Here is a 20867-nt window from a genome sequence, read left to right on the forward strand (position 1 = left end):
AATTATTTTTAATATTAAGATATCAAAATCATCTAAGAACACAAAAAAATAATTTTAAAAAAAAAACTTTATATTTTTTAAATATAAAAACAAACGGTTTGTATACATTTTTTACTTGGTATTTCAATTAAAAGAAAACTGAAGACGAAAAGGAATAAATAATGAAACGACAACGGTTAATGACAAGCGGAGTGGCGGGAAAATCTCTCGCTTTCTTACTAGGGTTTTCATTCTCTTACCATCTCATTAACGGGGAAGAGAATCAGGAGACCATCAACAACTTTCCGAGAAACCAACCAGACCCTGGAAAAGGAAAATGCCGACCTACAAGATAAGGGGAATCGACGTTGATTTCCCGTTCGAGGCTTACGATTGTCAGCTCGTTTACATGGAAAAAGTCATACAGTCCCTCCAAAACGTAAGTCCTCAAATATAGAACGCTGCCGTTTCATTGCTTCCTTAAACTTTCCACTCATCACCATTCTTAGCTTCTGATAATGCTCCGTCACGACAAAAATCAACTAATTAGAGAAATTAATTAATTTCAATAGCTATGCTTGACAGCTGTTTCATTTTTCAATCTGAAATACAATTCTTGCAAGTTTTAATCCTTTTGTGTCCTATTATCGAAAAATCTGCCTTTAATTTACTTATTTAGTTAATTTGTCAGTGTTAAAAGTCACAAATTTATGCTGTTTGTTAAAAATATGGCAGAAATGTAATGCCCTTTTGGAGAGTCCAACGGGAACCGGGAAAACTCTATGCCTTCTTTGTGCCACATTGGCTTGGAGGAAGAGTTTAGGTGGATTTTCGACTGGTAAGATTGAAAGGAATGGTCGGATTGCGGGTGGTAAATTGGATATTGTGCCATCATCACAATCTGAGGATCGCAATCTTCCGACTATAGTGTATGCTTCACGCACGCACAGCCAACTTCGGCAAGTGATTCAGGAGTTGAAGAGGAGCAGCTACAGGTTGGAGTTCATTTTCTGGTTTGATTTCTTTTGCTGTCAAAATTATTAACAGTGGATGGAATTGAATTCGGTTCTTGATGTGTTGCTTTTGTCTATTACTGTCAGCTGTATTTGTGTCATATGGTGGAAGCCAATGTCTTTATATCGAGGATTGTTGTTAGTTATTCACATATTCTTTTTGAATGATATCAAGGGTGTTGGGCTTCTTTGCAATAGATGTGGTGTTAGTAGTACTAGTAGTCTTTTTATTAGGACAAGTTCAACGGATCAGTCTGATTATTGGGTTCAGTTAGAATTTCAATTTGCTAAAATTTAAAGAATATGCAGGCCTAAAATGGTAATATTAGGATCTCGGGAGCAGTTATGCATTCACGAGGAAGTCAGCTTACTACGTGGAAAAGTACAGAATAATGCATGCCATCTTATTTGCAAAACACGGGGAAAGCGTCAATGCACCCATTATTCCCGTGTTGCAGGTATTATACTTTGTGCATTTCTGTTGTGCTTGAATCCATCTACAAATGTTCTATTATGGTAATGTAGCCACAAAATGCTTGAAAGACACGACTTTCCATCTAGATGAACATTGCACAATCAAGATTTTGGGCTCTCAATAACTTATGCTGTTATATCCCAAACTTAGTTTGGATTACAAATTAATGGATAAAAGTTTCTGGTTGTGCAGGGAGGAGAGTAAGGGTCTATTTATATTAATAGGAAACTATTTTTCTTTTTTATTTTCAGTTTTCTTTTCATTTTCCAGTTTTCCTTTTCCACTGGAAAATTCGAAAACGTGTTCATTTGTTGAGAACGAAGATGAATGTTTCCATCAAAACCAGCTTTCCTTTTCCACTGGAAAACTGGAAAACATGTTCATTTGTTGAGAACGAAGACAAATGTTTCCATCAAAAAATAAGAAATATCTCAAGTTACAATTTACAACTATTTTTCATAGAAAAACAAAACCATAATTTATAAGTCATCTTAATATTTTGTATTCATGATAATCTAATTGTAGAATTTATTTAATTAAAATAAAAAATTATCATAAAAAGTTAAATTGTTAGCTTAAATAACATCTTTATATTTGATTTATGATAAAAATTAAATATGACACTAACTAAATATGAAAATGTAAAAACAAATAATTTTAATCTTTTTGTACATAAAAGAATTGTTTAGGTCTTTCTTTATTTGGAAAATGATGGAAAACTTGTAAATTAAGTGTTTTCCTAATTCAATACAAATTTGAAAAATGAAAAACTAGTTTTCCTGTTTTGTAGATGGAGAAATGTTGCATATGAACATGAAGTTCCAGTTTTCTTCTTTTTTTATACTCCATTTTTTCATGAAATTGAAGTATCACTCTATTTCCGAATAGCTCTTTAAGTGTCATTGATTCTAAACTATGTTGCAACAGTTCATTCATACTAACATTGATTTTGTTTTGCCTGACAACTAGCTAAATGTAAAATACTATCCTATTCATGTAATTTGCAATAGAGAGACTTGTTATGTAAAGTATAAGATGCTCTCTTTTATCCTTGATTTAGCTCCGGTTTTCCTCCCCTTCTCTTCATAGTGTTAGTTGGCCTTTCCTCAAATTTTCTCACTGAATGAAGTTAAATTTAATTTTCTTATTCCTGAGACTTGGGCATCAATTCGACATTAAATGCTTCTACATTTCTACCCTTCTTTTTCTCTCTCTACTTCTTGCATGCACTCAGAGGCTTAGTCCTTCAAATGCCGTGAATATTTGGTGAATTCATGGATGATAATTAATTAGAAGTTTTTTTTTTCAAAAAACAATTTGATGGATAAAGTTCTATGGTGATGACTGTGGTCGAATTTAGCATAGTAAATATTTTATTGAATGTTTAAGATGTCACCGACACTTTCAGATTGCATTTGCAGATCACATACGATAAAGAGGTTGAACAGTGGAGCTCAAAGTTTATTTTTCCATACAGTTATAATCTCAACAAAATCTGACGTCTATATGTGTCTGTTCTTACATTCTAGATTATGTGAAATGCAATCCCCATCTTGGAGATGAGCCTGTCGACATAGAGGATTTGGTTAATATTGGAAGAACATTTGGACCGTAGGTTTAATATCCTCTTTTACAAAAACAAATAAAAAAATATTAAAAGGTCGTAGCCATTGATGGTTTTGTGATTATTCTGTCTGTTAATACTTGTAGATGCCCTTACTACATATCAAGGGAGCTCCACAAGGTTGTTGATATTTTGTTTGCACCTTATAACTACCTTATTGATCGTGGAAATCGAAAATCTCTTGCCATTGATTGGGACAACAGTATACTGATATTTGATGAAGCTCATAACCTGGTAAGCAGAAACAATTGGTGTTTTCTTTGCCAGGAAATTAGAATTTTCTTGTAAATTTGTGAAACCATATATGCTGGTTTCTTAATGTTATCATTTCAGAAAACAAATTTTTCTTGCTGACAGTCATCTGCATTTGATGTTATATGAGTTTAAACTCTTATATTAAAAAATATGCTGCAGGAAAGCTTATGTGCAGATGCAGCCTCTTTTGACTTGCCTTCTTGGCTTCTCACAGCTTGCATTTCTGAAGCAAAATCTTGTATTGACCTTTCTGTGACAAGGAGGGAAGAATCAAATGACAAATCATGGAATCCAGATAATTTTGCTATTCTCAGAGGTATTCTGGTCTCTGATTGCTTAGTTCTGTCAATATGCACTTGCTATTCTTATATGTACGCATTGGTTCTTCCTCAACTCAACTTGATCCATGCCTATATTATCTCACTATATGCTGTTTAGGATTGCATGTTCAGATATACTTCCTGCTATTCTTCTTACAATTTTGTTGCTATGCTTGTAATTGATATGGCCGTACTTCTTGGGAGCTAATTTTCAACTGTTGCAGCACTTCTTTTGAAGCTTGAGAAGCGGATTGCTGAAGTGCCCATTGAATCCAAAGAATTGGGATTCACCAAACCTGGACCTTACATTTATGAGCTTCTTGCTGATCTTAATGTTACACACGACACTGCAACTAAGATCATTGATATAATCAAAGATGCTGCTGTTCTCCTTGAAGAAGATAAGCAGGACAAGTCAAAAGGCACTGGTTGCAGGCTGGAAAGCATTAGTGATTTCCTTCAAATAATTTTTAGAGAAAAGAACAACTCCCATGCGAATTTCTATCGAGTAAGCTTTAATTTTATGATTTGGTCATAGAATTGTGTAGGACTTGGATGGGAGTTTTATTGCCAATCTCGTTTCCCTTTTCATTTGCTGTTATTTCTGTTTTTTTATTTTCATTGAAACTTTTCTATGTTCCTTTTAGGTTCATGTGCAGGAAGGTGAGGCAAATGCTGCAGATGTCTTGAAAGGTATTCAGGGAAAAATCATGCTCTGATGTTTGGGCCAAAATTTCATAGTGTTCCACTATTCTTTATGTTCTCACTTGCAAAATCTCTTTTGACTTACTGATTTATCAGCTTAAACTTGCAATGCCCAAGTTAAATAACACATTCCATACTTGCATGATGTTTAATGTTTTGTATAAAAACTAACTCTTGGGAATTCATGTAAGAAATTTGTCTTGTTGAAAAGTATTACTGTCCTGCCTTTGATACTGAGCAATTCTGCCATGTAGTTTAGGTTTGGAGCATATCTTACTGAATCTAGAATTATCTTGAAATAGAGTGGCTTAGTGTCATTGTTGGAACATATTGGAGGGGCCTGGCAGTTTTAGGCTTTATAATGTAGTATAGACAATGGGTTGGTGGTAGCTGAACTTTATAAACAATGTTGTTGGAAAGCTCATCATGGGTCTCTGGTTCCACTTACTGGGTTATCAGTTAATGTAATTTGCAGGTGATTTCATGTATACTTCAATAACAAAGGGGAAGTATCACAAAAGATTACAATCATATTTGATAAATTACTGACATGCATAAAAAAGGATTTTAGTTTTTATACTGTAGAGAAAGAACAGAGAGGTTGGGCCAAAAAGTGATTCCTCCCATCCTTATTTATTTATTTATTTATTCCTGTAGATAATAATTACCTGAAAGATACCAGATTTTCCATCAAACTTGGCACAAAAGAAATAATTCCACTATATTTGGTCGCCAAGCATTATGGCTTATTCATTTCCTGTGATTTCTTGTAGAGATACACAATGTGCAACTCAATTTAAAGATTTTTGTGGTTTTAAAGGCTTTCTAACTTATGTTATATTTCAAGATTGATTGCATAACTCATGTTTTTCCTGTGATTTCTGGTAGAGATACACAATTGTAGGATATGAGTTGATTATTTTTATTGAACACACGACTTCCTGCTACAAGGATAATTGTGTGAGTTTATATATATATATATATATATATATATATATAAATGTATGTATGTATGTATGTATGTATATTCAATATTCCATTATTTTGATTGTGCAGGTAAGCCATCTAGAACGCTCAGTTGGTGGTGTTTTAATCCCGGAATCGCCATGCAAGAGTTCTCTCGCATGGGTGTTCGCTCTATTATTTTGACATCCGGAACATTATCTCCCTTGGATTCTTTTGCACAAGAGTTGAAACTGTGAGTCTCTTTTTGTAGATTGTATCTTGTAAAAAACTTAAGTGACTTTAAAAAGATGCTGACTAGAGAATTTGGTTCCACCTCAGAGATTTTCCCATTCGGCTGGAAAACCCTCATGTCATATCCTCAAATCAGATATGGGCTGGTGTTGTACCAGCTGGTCCATCAGGTCGCTCATTGAACTCATCTTATAGAACCCGTGATTCTCTAGAATACAAACAGGAGCTTGGAAATGCTATTGGTATGTAACACAATTTATCAACCAAACCGTTTTTTCCATCTGTATCATTGTCCACTGATGATGAGTTTCGTGAATTTTATTTTCCAGTCAATTTTGCCCGAATAGTACCTGATGGACTGCTTGTATTCTTTCCATCTTACTACCTTCTGGATCAATGCATTAGTTGCTGGAAGAATATGGTAAGGCATCATATACAAATACAGCAGTTTGTATAGCACATATGTTAGCTTTATCTCTGTAAATATTCTATGTTGCTGCAGAGTCAGGCAAATTCAACAACAATATGGGAAAGAATCTGCAAGCATAAGAAACCTGTTGTAGAACCTAGACAATCCTCACTGTTTCCTCTTGCAATTGAGGTAACTAACGCAACCTACAAGTTAGGTCAACATGATTGCATATTTGTTGTATTTACTATCAGCAACTAGGATGTTCTTTTGGATTCATATCGTGATTGTCTACATATATTGGCTAGGACTATTTGGCTAAGTTGAAGGACACCTCAACTTCTGGTGCAGTATTTTTTGCTGTTTGTCGTGGCAAGGTATGCCTTCATTCAGACTTGTGAACAACTCTTCTTTGATGTTCTTACCCAAGTAAGTTTCTGTATGTCATGCTGGCTTGTGAAGAGGGGAATAAACTTGCTTTGATTTTTTTTATTCCATGGCTTAGGTCTTTGAAACTATCCAGAACAATATAATCATTTTAAGATGCATCCAATACTTTAATAGCGCATCATCCATATGTACGCGGGACATAACAGTACACATACGTTGATGTTCTGTTGTGTGATCTCTCTCTTTCCCAATATATTTTTCAGTTCTGAAATTGACATATCCGGCATATATGTACCTCCACTTGTATAAAATAAGCTGTTTGGTTGCTTGATAACCTTTTCTGCGTGCTTTGCTTTTTACTTCATGTATGCATGCTATTTTTTTTTTATAGAGTTGCACCTGTTTGTCATATTTGATTGTTAGTAGGTTCTCAGGTGAGTGAAGGATTAGATTTTGCTGATCATGCTGGAAGAGCCGTTGTCATCACTGGCATGCCATTTGCCATGAGGACCGATCCTAAGGTTTTGTCTATTACCCTGCTTTTTCTTGGGTTTTTACTTAACCTTAGTTGCTTAATCTATTTGACCTTTTCAGTTGCTGTTCTTAAAAAAATTATGTTTGTTAGTTCTGAAAGAATTAATTGATTCTTGAAGCATCACTCGAGACAAAGTTACAATTGTTAGTGGTTCACAATTAAATGATCTATTGATGGCCAGACAAATTAGATTAATGCAACTTATATATTTGGTTGGTTTTGCCATCATTGACTTAAATTTAGTTACTGTGCTTCCTATTGTTTTATATGTTCTTAGCATAGGGAAATTGAAGATTCACATTTACAACATTCTTGTAGTTGCATTTATTTTTACCAGAAAATGAGAGTTTGGATTTCTTAACTCCAAATGTTGATAATAATGAGTTTTCTACTTTCAACTTGGTCTCGGTATCACAATCAATCAGGTTTATGTTGATATTTACAGTTGTTTGAGATTGTGATGTAGTCACAGTTTATTTTCTGAGAGACTGCATGAAAACTGGAGAAAAGTCTGGAGCACGTTTCTGAAAATTTGTTTCCCAAAAAAAAATAAACTATTTGATTTCCTTGTATGCTCAATGTATGACAGCTACTGTGTATTGCCTAGAAAGAGGCAACATGTATCCTTATAACACTGCAGTATTTCCTTGTATGGCACATGATTATCTGTAATTCTAGCTCATGTCACATGTTATATTATGCTGGTCAGGTTCGTTTGAAGCGTGAATACTTGGATGGACAGACACACTCACAAAGAGATGGATGTAAGGTAATGTCCAACATCACATTATGGTTGTCAATTATATCTCAAAAAATGTGTACAATTTTGTGAATTGAGTTAGATGCTGAAGTTGCAGGTTCTAAGTGGAGAAGAGTGGTATGGTCAACAGGCATCACGGGCTGTAAATCAGGCTGTTGGACGTGTAATCCGTCATCGCTATGATTATGGAGCAATTATTTTTTGTGATGAAAGGTTCTTTCTTATACTTATTATTGGTTGTCTTCACTGAAATGCACACTCATCTGACCTTCACGTGGATTTTGATTACACTTGTTACAACTGTTTGTGTGTGAATGAATCATTTTCAAAATTTTCCTGTGCGCAGCTGGATTTAAACTCTAGGATTCTATGGTAAAATTTAAGGCTCTCCAAATGCGTTTTTCTCTGAAATTTTCTTTGAGCACATCGTTATAAACTTTAGATTTTTGTGGGATTGACTCAACTTTTGAATCATGGGCAGGTTTGAACATCGTAATCGCCAGACCCAAATATCACTTTGGATACAGCCTCACATCAAGGTATGTATTGCAGGTTTTGGAACAACCCTTTTGGTCTCCAATCTCCATAGCTTTCTTCTTTTGTCAGTGAAATAACCCTTTTCATTGACAGCTGTTATAAGTACTGTCTTCTATGTTTTCAGTGTCACTCTAAATTTGGGGATGTGGTTTTTACATTGAGTCGTTTTTTCCGAGATGGAGGAAGTCGTGATGCTGCAAAGCTTAGGTCAATACCAAGGGAAGACACTGGTAAAGTATCTTCTAGTTTCTCAATGTCATGAATTTCATGGTTGTTGTTTGGGGTTACCTATTCTGTTTGCTAGAAAATATTTGGCAGTCTATCTGGCCCTAGGGATTGCTCTTGTACCTCCCTTCTCATAATAAGGGATGACTCATCCTTATTATGGTTAGCACGAATGACACTGCTCCTCAAAAAAATACTAGTAGTTTGAGGAAGACATCTCTTTATATATAGTGAATTAGCTCCTTTATTGCATTTTCTTTTTCCTCAAGTTAACCAATTGATTTTGCAACTTTTGGTTGTGTTTCTCCTGCAGAAAATATCAAAGAAGAAAAGAACACACAGCCTTTGGACAAATTTTACCTGGACAGTTTTCTTTCTATGGTACATCCAGGATAATGTGACCACACATGTTTTTACATCTTTTGAGTGTTGTTCTCTTAAGAATTTTTTCTTGCTCATGCATGTCTACAGAGGACACCGGATCAGGGTTGCTCTTCAAAATCATTATCTTCTTTACTTGAAGCTAAAAGAGGCAAGGATTCAAGCCTATCAGAGAACATTTTTCCTGCCAATCGCTCTTCTCTCTCTCCCTTCAAGGAAAGTCAGGATTTCAAATTAAATCATTCGCGCAGTGAAATCTATAATGAGAAAAAATTGTTAATTCCTGGGAGGATAAATATACAACATCAAAATGCTGAGATGATTGATTTGACTAGTAAATCTTTAATGGATGAAAGTCAAAGCAGAAAGGAGCTGGTGCCATGTTCTGCAAAGAAGCGAAAAGTTTTTCATGCAGAGTATTCAACTGGTCAGATTGGAAATACCCATGAGCATGCATCCAGTGCTGAAAGGTCACAATCAATTGCCCCCCTTTCCCTTTCTAGTTTGGTAAAACTAGAGAATCCACTGATTTCTGCAAATAAAGGCAGGCAAAATGCTCAAGTTAGCTCAACATTGCCAATTAAAGATCATGCAATCACACATAAGGATGCTGAGATTCTCACTCAAAAAAACAAAGATGTTCAGTCTACTTCTGTGCCTCGCGATGATGAGCAAACAAGAGGATCAGCGTTTCTCATTCAGGTGAAATGATTTCAACCATGAAACCTAACTAAGCCTGAATTTGGCATTTTTCCTTTTCAAGTACTCCCTGGAATGGTGACTAATACCTGCTCAGTTTCTAACTGAAATAAAAGCTGCCAAAGATAGAACACACACCACAGGCTTGTAGCTGGATGGTGTGTACCTTGCCCACTCATTGGGCTTTCCATGGATCGAGTCCTGCTGGACTCACTGTTTAGGTGTTTAATGTACTATAAGGATTATAACCTCCCATGGAACAGGCAAAAAAAAAAAAAAAAAGAAAAAGAAAAGAAAAGAAAAGAAGCGTGGATCATAACATCTTAAGCTGTGCTTGGATTTTTATTCCTGTTCTTTCATGTTATTCCAGTGGATCATGTTTAACCAAGTGATAACTCTGCTTTCTTTACTCCAGATTTATATGTTGCTCATATTCTCTTGGCCTCAGAAAAGCTCTGTGCTCCTGCTATTACCTTTAGCGTTGATATGTTTAAGCTTTTTTCTTTTAGTAATTCTGTTTAACTTTTTTAAGTTATAGCCATCTTTTCTAAGCTAAGCTTTAATTATTTAAGCTTTTTTCTTTTAGTTATTTTTTTTTCACTTTTTAAAGTTACAGCCATCTTTTCTAAGCTAAGCCTTAATTATTATTTTGGTGGAAAGGAAAGATGGGTATTTCAGGTGCCTCAAGAGTGTATTTCATTTTCAATTAGTTTGTAAAAGAAAAAGAGAAAAAAAGCTGGTGGATAGAAGGGTAGGTGGTGGTGATTGAATATAATACAATTTCTTGTATTTTTGAAACATGTCAAAAATTTTCTGCAGGGATGAATTTTCCCCATAAGAATGAGTTCTCCTGTACCATGCTTTTGAGTTTTCAGACTATTTCTGCTGCATCTTTTTTTTTTTTTTAAATTTTAGAAATAGGAAAAATATAAAACAAACTTTCTGACAAACATTTTATTTTTATTTACGTTTTCCTTTTAACAAATTGTCTTCAAACTCCTTTTGTTATGGCTTACCAACTTTTTTTCCCTACAGGTTAAAGAGAAACTTAACGCCGCAGAATATAAAGAATTTGTGGAGTTTATGAAGGCACTTAAGTCCAAAGCAATGAAGATAGGCCACGTTTTACAGTCTATCGTGAGATTATTTTCTGGACCAGAGAGATTTCCTCTTCTTAAAAGGTATAAACCACCATCTATGACAAAAACAATGAGTTTTGTCTAAATGCCTCTCAATAGAGTTCCTTCCATTACATAGAACCAAATAGCATAATACATCTCTAATTACAAGGCTGATTTCTAGCTCTAACCTAGCTAAATATGGAAACCACATATACAACTGTATAATTAGCATACAATTAGAATCCTATAATTAACATGGTTTTAAATAATGCCATCCCATATCTATTGAAACCCCCCCTCAAATTGATGCTGGTCAATCAAGAAGCATCAATTTGCCAACCAGAAATTGATGGCGCTGTCGGGTTATAGCCTTGGTAAATATGTCAGGAAGCTGAAGATCAATGGAAACATGCGGAAGAGTGATAATCCGAGTATCCACAGCTTCCCGACTAGAATGGCAGTCCATTTCAATATGCTTTGTACGACTCATGAATAACAAGATTGGTCACAATTTGAATGACACTCGTGTTGTCTCCTCGAAGAGCAATGGGGTTGAGCTTAGAGAAGCCAAGCTCAACTAGTAGACCACATAGCCAAATAATTTCAGAACAAGCAGCAAACATGGCATGATATTCGGATTCTGTAGAGAATTTGGACACGCGTGCCTGCTTCTAACTCTTCTAAGAGATCAAGGAGTCGCCAAGAAATATGAGACGAGTATCGAGACATTCAACCCAATCAGCATCATTACATACAATAAGGTGAAAAAGGAGTATTGACAGGAAAGAACAACCCATGACTAGGTGAGCCTCTGAGATATCAAATGATACGACGAACAACAACTAAATGTAGATCATGTAGAGATTGTATAAACCGGCTAACCTACAAAACCGTTAAAGAGATACCATGTTGTGTGATTGTTAAATAATTTAGGTCCCAATTAGTTGACGAAACACGGTAGGATCAATGAGGTTGCCTTCCTCACGATGATATTTCACGTTAACCTCAAAAGGAGTATTCACAGAGGAGGTATCCTAAAGACATGTCAAAGTAATCAAATCCTGCATATATTATATTGATTCAGGAATATACTAGAGGGATTGATGTGAACCTCTAACCCCAAGAAGTACGCAAGTAGACCAAGATCCTTCATATGAAACGAGGCCTGAAGATGCTGCTTGAAATGGGTAATCAAGACGGAATCCATCACAATAATAATAATATCATCAACATAGACAAGGAGAAGAACAACACCCGTAGAGGTCTTGCAAAGAAACAAGAGACATACTTGCTTTGCTGAAAAGAAAACTGAAGCAAGGTGGTGTGAAATTTGTCAAACCAAGTTTAAGGAGCTTGTTTCAGTCCATATAATGAGCGCTTCAACTTACAGACATTCGAGGAAGAGTTGAAGATCAGATTAGGAGGTAGTGTCATGTAAACTTCCTCTTTAAGATGACCATGGAGAAAGATGTATTTGACATCAATATGATGAAGCGGGCAACCTTATGAAGCAGCAATCGAAATAACAATCCATTTTGTAGTCATCTTACTGATCAGAGCAAAAATCTCCTCATAGTCCACCTTATATTCCTGTTTGTTACCAAGAGCAACCAACCACGCTTTATATCGATCCAAAGTCCCATCAAAATGAAGTCTGATCGAGTAAACCCATTTACAATCAATAACTTTAAACAGTTGCTGGGCAAGGAACAACATCCTAGATATAATTATTTTTAAGAGCGTGAAGCTCGTCTACCATTGCCTCGCGTCAACATTCATGCTTAACTGCCTCAAAATAACATGTAGGAATCGGAATGGATGACAAAGTAGCATGAAAGAATGTAAGAGAAAATCCATACCGATCAGGAGTAGTAGAACAATAAGGACTAGGGTCGGAATTCGGCTCAGTCACAAAAGGCATTGTCTAAACAAGCTCAAATGACGGCTCAGGCTCAAAAAGAGGCAAGGTTGGGTGTCATTGTCTATACACAAATCCAAGCTTAAACAATTTAGGAGTAGAAGGCAAGTCATCAAGGTATGGAAGAACATGTATCTCAGGTGCAAATGCAAGATGAATGGGAAAGAAATATTGATTTTCAAAGAAAACAATACGATGAGATATACAAAATCTTTAAGAGCATGGATCATAACAAGCATAACTTTTGTGAAAAATAATATAACCCATAAAAGCGCATCTAAGAAATTGAGCAAACATTTTATTGCGTTCATGAGAAGACAAATGAACAAAATAAACTCGTCTAAAGGTATGCATGTTAAGATAATGAGGATGTTGTTGATAAAGATGATAATTAGGAGTCTTAAATTTCAAAACACTAGAGGGTAATCTATTAATTAGATGGATTGCCATGGACAAGGCTACAAAAGATTCAAGCAATAATGAACAAGCAACATCTAGCAAATGGCAATTTTAACGTTTAACAACACCACTTTGTTGAGGTGTATAGAGACAATAACGCTAAGAGACAATGCCTTTTTGGTTAAGAAAATCATGAAATTCCACGAGACATATTCCCCACTCGAATCAAACCTTTAAAACTTTAATACCTGAAGAAAATTGAGTTTCAACATAAGCAACATATCGTTGAAAGATAGAAAATACCTCACATTTAGAATGAAGAAAATAAATCCCGGTATATTTGTTGTAATCGTCGATGAATGTAACAAAATATTTATAATGCGCATGAGATATAATTGGAGAAATACCCCACGCATCACTATGAATCAAATCAAAATGTTTTTCAGCACGAGTACTATGAGAAGGAAAGGAAAAAGACTTACTCTTACCTAATTTGCATGTGGAACAATAAAAAAAAAATATAGGAGGAAGATTGATCTTTATTGCCTAACAAACTAGAGTTTATTAAATGAGATAAGACAACAGGTTTAGGATGACCCAAATGTTTGTGCCATATTTTACTTTTATGATTTACAGTAGTACAAGCCATAAAAATAATTGGAGGAATGGAAAAATGCAGAAAAAACAATCGCCCAACTTTAGGCCCCTTCGCGAGTATCTTCTCGGACACCTTAATCCTGCACAAGACAATCATAACAAGAAAACAAAACATCATAATCATCATCAACCAACTGGCCTATTGATATAAAACTAGTGAAAAGTTCAAGAGATACAAATACATCTTTAACATAGGAATTGTTATCTCTAACATCATGAATAAGTAACTGACTACCATTAGCAATTGTAATTTATAATGATCCTGAATATGACCAAATATTGTGAATAGTGTCAACAAAACTAATTATATGATTAGATGCACCATAATCAACAAGCCAATATTTTAATGATATGAAATTTTTACCTTGAAGTCCCAAGGTTGAAAAAACAGAAATAATTATCTGCTTGACCATCTCAGAAGTAAGGATAGATGAATCACTAGTAGTAGAAGATGAAGAACTAACTGTAGCCTGATGATTCCGAGGACGAGGACGAGTAGGGTAGTCTCTGATAATATGTCTTGGTTTCTTGCAATAATTACAATATTTCTTCACACGACGAGTAGCAATATGTCCATATTCCTTGTAGCTATAACATTAAACTTTTTGCATGTCTTTATCTTTCCCTTTCACGTGAGTAGCATAATCAATGACTTTAGTGGGTAATTTGTCTTGCTGGAAGGTAGCCTGTATAGCAAGACGTTGCTCTTCACAAAGTAACTCCCCAAAGCACATATTTAAAGAAGAAAAGGGATCGCGATTCATCAAATTAGATGGAGCAACCTCAAACTCGGTTGCAATTTTATTTAAAACTGATCTCTTTTGCTCTGTTCATGAACCTCCTTAATTGCAGCGAGAGAACCATCAGGTATCTTTGCATAAATTATATTAGCAAATTCTTCCTATAAGATCTGAAATCTAGTAAAATGCTCCTGTATGGAGAGATCTTCATGAGTATAATTTGCAATTTCATACTCCAATTGAAATCATCGAACCATGTTGTTATGGCTATAGACTTTTTTCAGATATTCCCACATTCTTAGTAGTCCTCATATGTAGAACAACCAGAATGCCAATAGTGGCTAACATCCAGGTCATGATTCTAGCATCTTTGATCTTTCACTAAGCCAACTTTGAATCCCTAGTAGGAGTCGGATCACTTCTACTATGTGGCCCTGTAAATCTTTCCCCGTAACAAATAAATGAAATTGGAACTCCCAGGCAGAATAATCCTTACCCGTGAATATCACCCCCAAGGACTATGAATCACTAGTGGTCATGATACCAAAAAATAACAAGTCCAAAGTCTAGTAGTTAAACAACAACTCAGCAAGCCCAAATCACCAAAACAACAACAAATCAACTGTATAGAATTAAGTTCAAACCTTGTAAATGACAACCTGAAAAGTCCAATCCACTTTGACATTAGATTCGAGCAATAACACCTAAGATTACACTGACAACTAAAAGGGGCTACAAAATTTGCCGACAGCCAAAAAGATCAATGGAATGATCCCAAACCACCCTCCTAGCAGACACTCAACAATTCTAACCCTTTTGACAGTAACTATAGGATGAGACAGCCCTAATTTGAATGTTTAGGCTCTGATACCATGATAGAAACAATGAGTTTTGTCTGAATGCCTCTTAATAGGAGTTCCTTCCATTATATAGAACCAAATAACATAATACATCCCTAATTATTTCCAACTCCAACCTAGCTAAATATGGAAACCATATATACAACTATATAATTAGCATACAATTAGAATTCTATAATTAATATGGCTTTAAATAATGCCAGCCCCTATCTTACTGACAATCTATACCATTTGTAAGAGTTTCTACATATGCCTGTAGATCTAAATTTTGAATTGAAAGCTCTCTCTTTCTCTCTCTCTCTCACTAAACACACACACACACACACACACAAACTTTGTTGGAGGCCTATTGTGCGCTGGACTACTCAATTTGAGGGTAAACTCCCCCCTCTCGGATGTGAGTGGGATGAAATCCCAGGTTGCTTGGTGTGATGTCAAGTGACTTCACCAGCTAAGCTAAGGCAGCATGCTCTTAGGCTGCATGTCTTGATTGTTTTGAGATATATCTTTCTATTTCATGCTGTGCAGATCTTGTTATAAGACTATTGTTACTGCATGGGAAGAACTAACTTTGTCAATTGTTAGTACCTGTAGCCCAATTGGATTTTTATCGTTTTCCTAATTTCTTGCATATATCAAAGTGGCTGCACCTGTTATATTAACCCTGCAGTTCTGAGATATTGCTAGTTGCATGACATTTTAGATCATTGTGCTTGCAGATGGAACTGTGCATGAAGCTACAGATAAAATTTGGTTGATTAACTTCTTGTGTTTCCATCAGAAATTTATTTTTATACCTGCCTGTACATATCTTATCATGAATTTCAGATTTACAAGCGCTTTCAGTCAAATAATATTGAACTTAGGCTCCTCTAAGATCTCTTGTTCTTGTTATTCTTATTCTTCTTATTTTCCTTGACAACATATAAAACAACAATTAAGTCCTTCCTATATTGTAAAATTTTCATTAGAAGCACGTCTTAGTTTCTTCAGTTTGCAAGGAATTAAGTTGGACAATCAATTATGGTATCCATTGTATTCCTTATCACAAGACAGGAAAGTTATCTCTTCAATTATCCACCACTGGAAATATTAGCCACTGAGATGTTATGTCTGATCATGGTTGATATCATGCACCTTCTCTAGTATAATCTTTGTCGTATTATGACTCAGTGCTATGTATGTTATAATGCGACTGTGCTAATATGTACCTAGTAAGTAGCTGTAGCATCCGTTTTCACTAGGGTCTAAATTCTACTTACTTGTTCCAACAGTAGCTTGCATTTTAGGTTATTCAGAAAGGAACCAAAATTTATAATCTTTGTTTACTTCTGTATTTATCCAGGGAAATGATTCTCTTACGGTCAAATAGAATGAACAGATCATATCATGAGTCTGTCATACACATGGATCTTATACCTGTCAGTTTCCCATTATCGAGTTTACTTCATTTTGTGGATTTGATGCATAAATTGTCTTTTCTCCAGCAAGTCCATGTAAATGTGCCCGCTGTTGACAGTTTATTGGTTGAATAAGTTACCAAGTAAATGTTCTTCAGGAATAAAGTTTAATGTGTCTTGGTTCATAGGATTTTGATAGGAAATAAATAAACTCCTACCCTGTTTTGCATCATTTACGCATGTTGCTCAGCTTAGTAGATTGTTCTGATTTCTAATTCTGTTAACTGGAAAGGTTTGATGAGAGCTATTGATATTCTGTTTCTTTCTTTTTTGTTATCACCATTCTGCCTGACTAACAATTTACAAATGCTGCTAGATATTCCTTTTCTTCTAATCACATGTTTTTTTAATTTCTGAAAAATATCTGAATGTAACTCTCCTTTTGTCAATTATTAACAGATTCAAGGATTTTGTTCCCGCAAAGTACCACTCTTTGTACGAGCATTATCTTGAAGGAAATGACGATACACTCGGCAATCAGAGTAAGTAATTCTACTCTTTCAGCACGTTACATAATCATTCAGAATAAGGGACTCCGCTTGGTTTCATATTTAATTGCCCATTAGTCTTTTAGTAAATATATGATTTGGTTTTATTGTTTTTATGGCAAGTATAGATGCGTAATGCACTGCCTTTTCTTATCATTTTTAACATCTGACGGTGTTTTTTCCTTTCACTTAGTCAATTCCACTCTAAACGCACTACAAATGGTTAAATATCACTTCAAATGTGTATGCGTTAATTCTACTCCATGTATGGAGTGTGATTAACATGAAAGGAGAAGGAATAATCCCACTCAGCTATGGTTTGTTGCCAGTTATAGATGTATTAATATCCTACATGCAGGACTAGTTAACAGGTGGGAAATTTCTAGAGGTCTCTCAATGAAACTAGAGTAGTGTAACAATAGAGATTTAGTTCATTCTTTAATTCTTGCCTGATATATGTTCAAGGAGAGTTGAATTTCTATTTCACTTTATATGATGCAGCATAAGCAGTTTGGAGAGAGTTGCCTAATTCCACAATAACGTTGTGGCAAACAATTCAGAGCACGGTTGAATTTTGTAAGTTTATATTTCGATGGTTAGGTATTCCTTGTGATTTACAATCAAACTGTCAAGTGTTTCATTCTTTCCGATGTGCAGTGGAATGTAAGTTTACTTTTAATAACCGTCTCGAGATAAAATAGACAAAGATAATGGGGACAAAAAAACAAGATAAAATGAGAGATAAAAAAAGTGAACTATATCTTAGAGGCTGTGGCTGTGCGGGTGAGTGAGAAAAAAATAAAGAGGAATTTCTACGGATACACTTATTTAGTGTGCTATATAGGTTTGCTCGGGTTGAGCAGATTTAAACATCCTGACCTGTTACTTGATCTGACCTGTGATATTTATTTATTAGGTTTTTAATTTTAATATCCATATTATTTGACTTTGACCTTCACAGTTTGTGTTGGATTAAATAATACAAATATTAAAGATTAACTGTTTTTTTTTTCTTTCTAAATTCGAATTGATTATTATCCAGGCAGAAAAGTTTGAAGTTTTGAGATTTTTTTTTAGGCTGGAATGCTGCGTGTATGGAGTCAAGAAACCCTTCCAACCAGCTTTATCAGAGACGAGTGTATGTGCTTTGCAGTGGAGTTTTGACCAGAAACTTAACAAACCTCCACCGTTGCTTCCCGGTAATTATGTTGCCAAAGAATCCGGTCCCGTTGAGTTATTGGAGCCAATAAAGGTGTCCAGCTATTTACTGTTGTATGGTGGTGGTGATTCATCAGAAGCTTTTGGGATCAATTCCATTGTCTTAAAAAAAAAAAAAAATTAGCCCTCTGATTCCGGGCAGATGTGGAATTAGGTTTTAAACAAAATTTTATTTATTTATTCTTGATAAATCCATGCCATTAAATAGGCGATTCCATAGAAAACAAAATACCAGTAATGATTAATCAAGGCCAAACCGGAGACCCTCTGAAAACCCATCACCAATTCAAGCCTCCCAATTCAAAGCACTGATTTAGGGCATGCATGTGAAATTAATTAATTGGCCAAGGCGCACTCCTCATATTGAGCCAGCATCTCGTCGTTCCTATATGTGCATGCATGTGCACATACAAAAGTGATTGCATGATTATAGGGTTGGATAATAAACTAATTAATTCCTTCTTCCTTGATTTCCATATATAATTCCTAGCTCGCTAGGATTCAAGCGGGGAACATGCAGCAGACAATACCATTTTAAACATCCACAAATCTCACCAAAAACTAGAAGAACACAAATTTAAAATCAAATCAAGTTGTAATTGGTCATATATATATATATATATATATATATATATATATATTCATTCATAAATAAATAAAGTATATATGGCTATAGAATATATGTTGCATGTGAGGTCTAATTAAGGTGAATAAGGCCAAGAACAGTCTGATTAAAGACTCAATTTCTCTAACCACCCTTTCAATATATAATTCCTTCTTAAACCGACAGATATAACCAAAATCTTACGTTACATTTTCCAATTTCCTCCTCCCCCCTGATCTTGCAATTCGAGAATGGCGTGATCTGACAGGAACTTTGTCCGGATTCTTGCGCAAACCAACAATGAGGTCCACGAAAGCACTGAGTATGAACTTGTGGGACGTTTTCTCATTCAAGTTCAAGTAACATAGCAAAAGCTCTTCCATGAAATCCCAATCAACCTTACCGTTATTCTGCAATTTTTCTTCCACCATTTCTTGCATGGACCGCCGAAAATCATCGTAGGGACTCGGAGAGTAGGTTAGCACTGCGATGCAGTCATCTGGTAGCCTAACCTGCTTTGGATCATTTGAAGCAACTGTGGCAGAGTCGTCATTGAGGGTACTGGTGGTTGAGACTGAGGTTGAACTTGAACTTGAACTTGAACCCATGTTCTCGGAGGTGGCAGTTAGGCTGGACCGTGCCTCTTCCACAAGTGAGCCGGATGATGAGCCCCGCTCCACAAAGAATCGATGGGAGCCACACAGGTCCAGTGGTTGATCAATATACCTAGGTGAATCAATTAAAATCTCGTTCATGCTCGGAGCTTGGTCACCTCCTCTAGATCTACGATCACTTTCCTTTTGAAAATTCCCATCGTCATCATTGATATAAAGTGACCTAAAATTCTCGAAAAGGAAGCGATCCACATCAGAGAGTGTTGCCGCGCCACCCTTCTCCTCGTCTTCTTCATCACGACTCTTATTCTGGTTACCAGCTATGGCAAAGGATAGTGTTCTAGGGTGTTTGCAGCCTCTTAATATCCAGTTCTTTGAATTTGAGAAAGAATCAGAAGATAATTGGATATTTTGGGTAGGGTTTTTGATCTTATAGATATAGTCTTGGAGAGACTTTTGGAGTTTCTTTGGCATTTTTTTTTTGTTTTTTGGCAAGAAAAAATATGTGACGAGGGTTAGGGTTTAATGGGAAAATGGAGATGGTGGTGGTTTATAAATGAGAAAATTATGGAAGGTAACATTAATAATAATAATAATAATAATAATAAAAAAAAACCACCAGGAAAAAATAAACGTAGGGTAAAAGAATTTGACAAGAAGAAAAACTGACGGTAATTAAATGCTACTGTTCAAAAAACTGACAGTAATTAAATGCTAATGTTCTTTACCATTGACCTTCCATGCAAGATTTTGAGTATGCATATATGGTTACAAGATTATTTAGGGTTTGACCAATATTTGATTTATTTTATGGGCTGCTGAGTTTTACTGTGATTGATATTTATGTGTTTAAATCAGTAATTGTGAATCTAAAGATGGTAATAAAATCATCTTTCTTGCTTCATTTCGACGTTAATGGCTTGAGTCATGGATTGATTCAGTGTTTGCGATATGTATTTGGGGCGCCATACCTTCCTGTTAATAAATCTTTGATTTGAGTGATTTCCATTCGTGACTTTTGGGAAAATCCTTACCGGAAGTTTCTGCTATCAGGCCAGCTTGACGCACAAACAAATGGAGGAGAAAGAGACGTCAGGGGAAAACAGTAATTCAATTTTTGGAAATGATATCTATTTAAGTAAACAAAGTTATCATATGCACGGCCACTATATCAAGTTTGTATGTGTAATCTTGTCAATTAACAAACATTTCTATTTGTTGAAACAATATTGTTTAACAAATTCTTGTTGATTTAAATTGAAGTTTTTGTTTTTAGATTTATTT

General features: G+C 35.3%; 2 protein-coding genes across 7 annotated transcripts; one reads left to right on the forward strand and one right to left on the reverse strand.

Moving 5' to 3' along the window:
* The first annotated feature begins 186 nt into the window (after positions 1 to 186).
* Positions 187 to 18556, forward strand: LOC7472979 (regulator of telomere elongation helicase 1 homolog). Of its 6 annotated transcripts, XM_024605042.1 has the most exons (25): positions 187 to 418; positions 715 to 974; positions 1302 to 1450; positions 2997 to 3078; positions 3178 to 3325; positions 3506 to 3662; positions 3891 to 4174; positions 4314 to 4359; positions 5428 to 5569; positions 5656 to 5810; positions 5898 to 5989; positions 6071 to 6169; positions 6286 to 6354; positions 6802 to 6888; positions 7612 to 7671; positions 7754 to 7875; positions 8144 to 8201; positions 8324 to 8429; positions 8738 to 8805; positions 8896 to 9275; positions 9354 to 9507; positions 10540 to 10685; positions 17059 to 17145; positions 17649 to 17723; positions 18225 to 18556. In XM_024605042.1, exons 1-24 carry the CDS (start codon positions 317 to 319, stop codon positions 17674 to 17676), a joined length of 3081 nt encoding a protein of 1026 aa, XP_024460810.1. In that variant the 5' UTR covers positions 187 to 316; the 3' UTR covers positions 17677 to 17723; positions 18225 to 18556. The 6 variants fall into 6 exon arrangements, 5 of the variants coding, with proteins under 5 accessions (XP_024460810.1, XP_024460796.1, XP_024460803.1 ...); XR_002982820.1 differs by having other exon boundaries at positions 8896 to 9507; positions 17059 to 17141; XM_024605028.1 differs by having other exon boundaries at positions 8896 to 9507.
* Positions 18557 to 19035: 479 nt separating this feature from the next.
* LOC7486646 (transcription repressor OFP14) lies at positions 19036 to 20100 on the reverse strand. The gene has a single exon (XM_002299606.3). The coding sequence runs from the start codon at positions 20055 to 20057 to the stop codon at positions 19170 to 19172; it is 888 nt and encodes a 295-aa protein (XP_002299642.1). The 5' UTR covers positions 20058 to 20100; the 3' UTR covers positions 19036 to 19169.
* Positions 20101 to 20867: the final 767 nt, after the last annotated feature.

The sequence above is a fragment of the Populus trichocarpa genome, chromosome 1 (assembly GCF_000002775.5).
Source record: "Populus trichocarpa isolate Nisqually-1 chromosome 1, P.trichocarpa_v4.1, whole genome shotgun sequence".
Lineage (NCBI taxonomy): Eukaryota > Viridiplantae > Streptophyta > Magnoliopsida > Malpighiales > Salicaceae > Populus > Populus trichocarpa.

Excerpts from the sequence above, each read along its gene's own strand:
- LOC7472979 (XM_024605028.1), top strand. The coding sequence starts at position 317 with ATGCCGACCTACAAGATAAGGGGAATCGACGTTGATTTCCCGTTCGAG. Across the intron at positions 5,570-5,655 it reads TTTGCACAAGAGTTGAAACT|AGATTTTCCCATTCGGCTGG; the intron begins GTGAGTCTCTTT and ends GTTCCACCTCAG. Across the intron at positions 7,876-8,143 it reads ATTATTTTTTGTGATGAAAG|GTTTGAACATCGTAATCGCC; the intron begins GTTCTTTCTTAT and ends AATCATGGGCAG.
- LOC7486646 (XM_002299606.3), bottom strand. The coding sequence starts at position 20,057 with ATGCCAAAGAAACTCCAAAAGTCTCTCCAAGACTATATCTATAAGATC.